At 32.5% G+C, this 9,009-nt stretch overlaps 1 protein-coding gene and 1 long non-coding RNA gene across 2 annotated transcripts; one reads left to right on the top strand and one right to left on the bottom strand.

The window, feature by feature from the left end:
• The first annotated feature begins 3,058 nt into the window (after window positions 1–3,058).
• On the top strand, window positions 3,059–4,636 carry LOC141679329 (protein WHAT'S THIS FACTOR 9, mitochondrial). The gene has a single exon (XM_074485831.1). It carries the CDS (start codon window positions 3,064–3,066, stop codon window positions 4,306–4,308), a length of 1,245 nt encoding a protein of 414 aa, XP_074341932.1. The 5' UTR covers window positions 3,059–3,063; the 3' UTR covers window positions 4,309–4,636.
• A 2,733-nt stretch (window positions 4,637–7,369) lies between these two features.
• Window positions 7,370–8,537, bottom strand: LOC141677979 (uncharacterized). The gene is made up of 2 exons (XR_012557582.1): window positions 8,073–8,537; window positions 7,370–7,801 (listed from the first exon to the last, which is right to left on the bottom strand). It is a non-coding gene; the product is annotated as an uncharacterized LOC141677979 (long non-coding RNA).
• Window positions 8,538–9,009: the final 472 nt, after the last annotated feature.

Raw genomic sequence — 9,009 nt, forward strand, 5'->3', positions numbered from 1 at the left:
ATTTGTTGTTCCACCAGAGATGTGTTATTTCAGAAAATCTGTGATTCAAAGAATTAAATCACAGCTGCTTCCTAGTACAAACTAGATAATTTTCTCTCTGGATTTTTCTAAACAACTCTTGAAAATTCACACCTAATTACTAGCTGCTACTTGGTTTATATATCACCAAGTTTACAAGTGAAGACAAAATTGTAAAATACAATTAACGAGGCTCTTCACATGTTTCTTCTTCATTTCACTATCCAATGCAATTTGGGTTTAGCTGTTGATATTTGAATACTCCCTTGTTTGCACCAGAATGGAAATGCTGCATTTTCTTGATTCCTCCTAGAGGCTGCCACATTCCAGTTTATCTCTGTCAACCCATGTGCCTCTGTCAGCTTATGAATTGTCACTATCAACTGCTATTGAACTAAACATCCGTTGAAGCTTTCATCCGTTGATGCCTTATCCATTGAGGCTTTATCCGTTGAAACTTTATCCGTTGATGCATTAGCAGTTGAAGTCTTATCCGTTGAAGCACTTATCCGTTTATGGATATTATCCGTTGAAGCTTTAGAGACATCCGTTGAAGCTTTGTTTCTTATCCGTTGAAGGTCTTCAATATCAGTTGATACTTCTTCACTTATACAAAATTACAAGGCATGAAATATTTACAATTAGCCCTCCTATTTGCATATCCACTAGTAGTCAACATGACTGATAATTTCCTACAACATCTAAGAGTTACATTGAATCCAGAGAATAAATTGTGCTACAATACTAAACTTATTTCTAAGTAGAGCTACTCCTTCAACGGATAGCCAAGATGGTCTTATCCGTTGAGGCTACAAACACTAGATTTCTACTTAAGTGTTTTGTTTAACTTATCATCAAACTAATACACATATTCCTAACAAATTGTTATCTTCATGTAGTATTACACTGCTTTATTATCAATATGAACATATTGGGGGGAAAGTAATTATCTTGACTTAACTTTTCGTATTTGAATATCTTGTTAGGAATTGTGTGTACTTTTTGATGAAAAGCAAAACACATAACATAATTTTTTCCAAGTCATTTTGTAGCTATCAACGGCTAGCAATCCTGAGGGATAACCGTTAATAGAGTAAATTATCAACTAATAAATTTTGTAACATTTTTTAATGAGAATTCTATAAAAGTCATTGATGCTATTATTTATTTAAAATTCATATTGACTCAATGAATAATTATAATAAGATGGTTAATTATACATGTAACGCCAAGTAATTCTGTTTAAGTAAAATGAGTCATCAACGACTAAGTGAATAACACCATCAACGGCTAACATGATCAACTCATCTACAGATAAAGAATACACTATCAACGGCTATAGTAGCCTAAATAGCTATTGAGTCCCGCAAGGATTGACTCAGTTGGTTAAAGAGGGGATAACTATCCTCTTGGTCACAAGTTCGAATCCCCCGGGAAGAGAATTTATGATTATGCCTCTTGAGTCAGAGCATGTCGCTTAAATACGATTTACCTTGGTTCACGTGATTTGCAGGCTATTGCTGCGTAAACCTGTATTGTTTACCCAGTGCGCACCCAAAGGATATCGACTACGGGTTACCTACGATAAAAAAATAGCAATTGAGAATTCAATTTGACACAACACATGGGTTGATAGAGATCTCAGGAAAGAAAATGGAAGTCAAGACATAATTCATATATTGCCTTGGATTTTGAAGAATGAGAAAATTTCTATTTCCATGCATAATAAATTGGAGGGATATTCAAAGCAATCTGTCAAGGACAAATCAAACCAATTCTGTCAAGGCTCACGGGAAAGAATGAAGAAGCAATCTTACTAGATCTAGAAGACTGCATTATTTTGTTATATAGTGAAATTTTAAGTTGGTGTTATATAAACCAGGTAGTATTAGTATTTTTCTTAACAAATAAGTTTTAAAAGTGAGCATTGTAGAGAGATCATTTCTGAGAGAAACACTGAAAGCGGATGTGAAATTGCACTTGTAATTTACACATATCGGTTCTTTGTTATATACCTCGGGTGATGAGATCAAAACAAACCATCTGAAATTTTTAAATATCGTGTCTTTTAAATTTTTGCAGTTTAATTTTATGTTTTATATGTATTCAACCCCCTTCTACAAATTACACTAGTTGATTGTTAGAGGATAACACATATAACTCCCGTTACTAATATTATATTAGTTAGTTGTTTAGTTTTAATTTAATTTAGCTAGAAAAACCCATGCTCAACTCTTGTGTTTTACAACCCAATTATTGGATATTAATTACGATTTATACAAATATAAAGTACTCGAGGAACGATATCTAATATTTAATACTGTATTATTTGTTTGCGACTGTGTACACTTACACATCCCGATTTTAAACAACAACTGAGCTAATGAGCTAATGGATGTGAGTTTTACTTCTTCGATATTTCTCATTGTACCTTCGACTATCATCTTTTTTATCCCTGTATAATTAGCGGTGTCTCTGGCTTCACAAATTCGATCAAAGCGAATCAATTCAGTCCTTTTTTTCGACCAATCAAACTAGTAGAAAGAAACTCGACAGTTGATAGATTTTAAAAGAAATTTAAATTAAATTAAATGAGCTACGTACGGATTTTAAGTTACCAATCATATTTCATAATTTAAACATATATCTAAATATCATATACAATTATAAATTATTAAAATATAATTTCATCTTATATATAAATGCATGAATACATTTAGCGTGCAAATATAATTTACATTAATTAAATTATTATATTAATCAAAACTAAATATCAACTCTAAATTGTAATCATACATGTTTTAGGTTTTTATGAAATTGTTCAAAAAAATTAATAAGTTATTAAAACTAATTTTGTGTGAAAAATTGTTTAAAATGACCAATTTAAATATGAATTTAACATCAAAATAGTGTAAAATTTTAGGTTTTGTCGAAGATTTGAAAAGTAATTTTTTTGTTTGGGTAAAGAAAAGAATAAAATTTTGGCGTTGATAAACCCTGCTCCCGTGTTAAAACCTTGAATTCATTTTTAAAATCCATTCAAAGATGATATTCAGAAGTCACCCAAACTTCAGAACCTTGAGGAAATTCCTCTACTTGTTGTATCCTCGGCCATGTCTACGCCTCAAACACAAACACCCGCTTTGTTTATACATACAAGCACATAACTATGTGAATGTGCACATGAAATGGAAGAAAGATATAAACTTTGATGCAATTGAGTCCATTAACAAGTCCATTGAGCTCAAACCCTTGATTTCTCTCAAGAATTGTATTGCAAATTCACCAAATGGTTGTATTCCAATTTCAGATGTTTCGAAAAGGGGTCTTCAATTAGATGTTCATTGTAAAGTTGCTAGGTTTCTTAGATTATACCCTTCTGTTTTTGAGGAGTTTATTGGTCCTGATTATAATCTTCCTTGGTTTAGGCTGACCCGAAAAGCTATTGAGTTAGATCAAGAAGAGAAAGCTATTTATAGGGAATTTAGAGATGATATACAATGTAGGTTGAAGAAATTTGTACTTATGAGTGGTGAGAGGAGATTGCCATTGAAGATAATTAAGGGAATGCAGTGGTATTTGGGTTTACCGGACGAATATTTAGACGATCCGGAAAAGAATCTTGATGGGCGTTTTAGGATTGTGGATATGGAAGATGGGTTGAAGGGTATAGCTGTTGATTGTGAGGATATTATTTTGTCTTTTGTTCAGCGGAATGCGATGAGGAGTGGTGTGTGTCAAGGGAGACTAGAGGAGGTGGTTGAATTTCCGCTTTTTCCATCTAAGGGTATGAGATTGAAGAGAAAGATTGGTGATTGGTTTGATAAATTTCATGAGGTGCCTTATGTTTCACCATATGAGGAATATTGGGGGTTGGATTCAGATAGTGATGTGGCGGAGAAACGGGTTGTGGGCGTGCTCTATGAAATGCTTGGTTTGTTTGTTGAGCATGCTGCTGAGAGGAAGAAGCTTTTATGCTTGAAGAAGTATATGGGTTTGCCACAGAAGTTTCATAAGGTATTTGAGAGACATCCGTATATATTTTACTTATCGATGATGAATAAGACTTGCACAACGATTCTGAAAGAACCTTATTGTAACAAGGTATCTATAGAGGCTCATCCTCTTTCAGAAATTAGGAAAAGGTATATTGGTCTCATGAAAGAATCCACAATTATCTTGAAGAGGAGGCGTTTCAATAATCAGTTTAGACATCAACACAATCATAATTTGAATCAGGATACAGGTCCTCTACATGACCGTGGGACTGAAGCAGTAGCACATAATTAAACAAGCACTGTTCAGGCAGGGGGGCATGATGCAGGTGCATAAAGTTCTAATCAAGCGGCAGTTTTGTAAAGATAACTGCCTAATAGTTATTTCCTACTCTCAGCAAATCAAATATAACTGGCATACAAGATTAATGGTAACCCTTCCTACTTGGTGCCTGATGCAAGAATCTTTATTTTTGATACACTTTGGGTTGTGAAGAGTTTCATGTCTCTCAAGGAAAGGTATGGTTTGACAATTAAATTTATTTGTTACAATGAATGCACTGCTCCATTGCATTAGTATATTTGATGCTATTGAGACGTGGGATCTATTTTATTCAGACTGATTCTTATGGTGATCATATGATTCAGTAAAATTAATGAGTATAGGAGTAACTAAGAGACGAGGTTTAATGATATTTTTATATTGAAGTTTCTGCCAATTAGCTAAAGTAGCTCAGTTCATTAGAGCATTAGCGAGTTATTTTTTTACCAATATTTTCTTGATTTAGTTTTTCTCGATTTTTTGCATAAATCTTAAACTTTTATTAGAGACTTAGCAAGTTATTTTTTTATGTCTGTTAGTGTTTAATATACCCCACCATACGTTTTTCTATCTAGAGATTGCTCGAGTGTTATTATTATTCTTCTGTTACTGTTGCCTTGAAAGTATTTACTGAAAGTAATTTGTAACTGCTGGAACCTGGTTTTTGTTAGTATTTTTACTGCTGCAGCCTGATGTCACAGGGTATTGTTGCAGTCCTAACAAAATTAGCTGAATTGGTAAATTTGCAGTCTAAATAAATTTTTAGCTGGATTGATAAAATTGCAGTCTAAATAATGTTAGCTGAATTGGTACCTTTTTTTTAGAAGCAGTCAGGGACTTGTATTATATCTAGAAAATGTAGTAGTAATTCTGTGACTGCCCAGATTGGCTATTAGTGTTATGCGCTGGATTCCCTTGTTAAAATCGAAAGTATGACAAGTAATTTTCTGAATGCGATGTAATATTCAGTTAGCAATTTTATCATGTTACTGCTGCCTTGATAGTTTTCTTTTACTGCTGCTGCAGCCTGTAGGAACTGCATATTGATCTTACTAGACTAATTGGTTTTATAGGACAAATTATACAGCCTGCACGGGTCAGATACCATTTCTACATGCTTAAATTGGACCAAGTAGGTAAATATAAAGTGGTTGTCTTGTTACCACATCATGTTCTGTTGTTTGCTATGATGTGGTTTGTAAGGAATTGATTGCTTTGCTGTTTTAAATGCTATAAACTGAAATTTCGTAACTTGGAACCTTATCCTTTTTTCCCTCTTTCACAACTAGTGGTTCTTTATTGGATATATTTTGTAAAAGTAAAATGGATTCTGAGTGAGGTGGAATATTGACCGGATATGTTGAGTGCGTTATTTTAAGTCATTTCCAATAATTAATTTTATTTGTTTTATTTTTTTGAAATGTATCTCTTCCATCTTCTTTGGCCTCTTTAGAAGGCATGTTGTTTAAGAAGAGAATAATTGAATCATTGTGGATTGTAGGTCGTAGATTGTCTCTTCCGTTGGTACTAGCTTAATCCCCGTGTGATGCATGTGTTTCTCTAATTTTAATAGCTAATTTAAAATTTCCCCTTGTATATTTATGCAAAAAAAAAAAAAATTTGAGTTGAGACAAATCCGTAGATCTTATGATATGAGCATCACCAGTTTTCTCGCAATTGTAAGAAGGTGACTTGCTTAGTAGTTCGAGACAGGTCAAAGCAAGTAAAAGTATTTATTTGTTTTCCCACTTAGTTTCTGCTTAGGACTATTGATAGATCATGTTGTACAGGGTTTATAAATTATACATTTATGTCTCCAGACACATAAAATCAGATGTTCAAGAGTTCAAATTATACAGCTTTGGTTGTTTGAATTTGTGGACCAAGTTCTGATTGCATAAACATTTTACAATTGTCCTAACAGTGAGGTGCTTCAAAGGAGTTTCTAGACTTATGATATTCAACATGTTGAAATGTTTACGATTATTACAAATTATATACTACATTAACGTTACCAAACAAAGGAAAGGTGATAGCAACAGCTCGATCACCACAAAATGAAAGCAAATGTATCTTGGGAGATCTCAGCGAAGAGCGAGATGGAACGTTGATTTAGTTGTGTAGGTCTTATTATTGATGTGTTTTTCTAGCCTTCTTATTCATTATATGGTTAGAACATTTTGTCTTAAAATTGAACTTTGCTGTTTCCTTTCTGTATAGTGACTTGCATCTGTGATGATGGCATCCGGTTGTCACTGAAGTGTGTTCTTACCGGTAACAAAATGCTGCCAATTGTTGTTACAGTTGAGATGTCAAATGAAGTTTTTATACAGATAACATTGCAGAATCCAGATTGAGATATTTCTGATACCAAAAATAAGCAGGTTTAGCTTACACATATCAGAGCTTCTATCAGGTGTGGGATTAAAATTGGAAACCATGTGATTGAATGCAGGTATTACAGTGTGGGGTTTTGTCAAAAACAAAAGATTGTAACAATTTTATTGAGCAGCAGATCGTATGTTGCATAACGCTTCCCTGGCATGTGATTTCCTCACTTCTATGTTGTCTTTCTTTTTTGTATGTAATGCATAATTTATTAATTTCATATTCATATTGTTGTCTATAAAAATATATAATCACTTTCTTCGCATTTTTTCACATTAGAGGCCTTGGAAATACATTATTTTTTGAATGATAAAGTAATCATATCAAGTGAGAGTGAGGAAATCCTATAGCTTCATAAACTTTTACTGCACTTCAGGAATCAGGATACACAGATCCTATGAAGCGTATCTTACACATTAATTCTACATCGAAGCTTGAGGTAAGCTTCAAACGGCAGAGAGAAGGAAAATCCATTTGTTTAACAAATGTTATTGATCCAGGATACATAGATGTAACAAAATCATAAATTACTTTGGAGCTACATAAACGGAAGTTAAGGAGCATACTTAGCTGTTAACCCCAAAATGCCTGCATTTTAGTACGAAATCTACAGGTAGAAAATAAACAAGTCGTACTCCTCCGCAGGTAAAACGTAAAAGTAATATATTAATATTAATATAAAAAAAAAGGTACTAAGACGCAAGTGATAATTACGTAATTCTGCAAAACACAATAGTTAGAAAGCTAGAATACATTAGAATTTGTGTTTCATTCTATGGACTGGTTGGTTCAATTTTACTTGTCATAAAGGGAAACCAACAAGACAAGCACTTTCATAGTGGTTAGTGAGCTGTGGCAGTGTCCATCTCTTCTGTGTCCTCCAAGCTTAAGCGTTCATCAGGAGACAATGAAAAATAAGACACAAGAAAAACAATATTCAGCGCGGTCATAAAAGGCACATTCCGTGTCTTTGACGCACTTTCATCATCACTCTCCTCGAGTCCTTGGTGTGCATCCATGTGTTCATCTTCTGGGATATTTTTCATGTTCAAATCTGCCATACTATTCAACCACAACCCTAACAATAAGAACAAAGCAAATATACTAGTCAGATTTGCATTTACACAGCAATTAAAGAGACTTCAACCAAACAAATTACAAATATAATTGTGACCTAAAATTTAATCACATGCTTGGTCAAAGGTAACAATATAACAATCTTGCATATTTTTAAAAAATATTCAAGCATATTGGTAAAAGAATATATACAAAAATTTAACAGCCGCTTCTTAGCTATCTAATCACAAATAAATCCTTATGTTTCAAAATAACGAGTTGTACAGTTTAACCTTTTGAAGCTAAGAGTAAAGCAGGTCAATTCTGGATTCTCTCTCATTTTCGGACATTGCAAACAGATATTCCTGAATTTGAAATTTGTGTTGTTGGGTGTCTGTGACTGTGGATATATGTTAATATGAACGAATGATCGATCGATAAGAACTTAGCAACAAGTGGGTGAAACAGGTGATTCAGGAACACTATATTCAATAATTTACATGAGGAGCTTAAGAATTAAAATTACAAACATACACATTAGCTTTCTGTACATGTGAATAAACAACTATTGTGAACAAATTACAACACATATGATGAATAAAAAAAAAACAAATACAAATAAAAGTGTTATATTAGAGAAGCTTATATAAATTAATTGCATACATAAGAAAACCAAGAAATCAACACTTCTCTACAAATACATACATACATACATACGGATACAAATAAGAAAAGCAGAAAAGGGTGTGAAAAAATAAAAAAATATGTGAATGAAAGACGGAAGGTCCCAAATTTGTAGTTACCTATTTTATGGATATATCATCCAATGTTAGAATTATTCATTTAATTTAGTTCTACTACGATTATTATATATTACAATAAAATAAAAATAAGTTTCTGCCATCAACCAACTTGATGTATAATTATATTCTAGTAAAGTCCTAATTTTAATAGTTAACTTCTTGACTCCTCAAATGTTTTAAAATTAAATATTACTTCCAAAGTTGAATTAAATGGAAGTAAAAAGATAGCACATATACAACACATATATTAAGGGTAGTATAGCTTTTTTAATTTCATTTTGCTCTGAAAATTAAAATTCAGAAAATAACATTAACTTAAATTTTTTTATGGTATGCTTATAAAAATGTTTAATTTTTTTTTTGAAATGATAATAAAATGTTTAGTAATAGTTTTCTTTTTGAGAGAATATTTAAAAAGGGAGTAACA

This window comes from Apium graveolens, chromosome 8, assembly GCF_009905375.1.
Source record: "Apium graveolens cultivar Ventura chromosome 8, ASM990537v1, whole genome shotgun sequence".
Lineage (NCBI taxonomy): Eukaryota > Viridiplantae > Streptophyta > Magnoliopsida > Apiales > Apiaceae > Apium > Apium graveolens.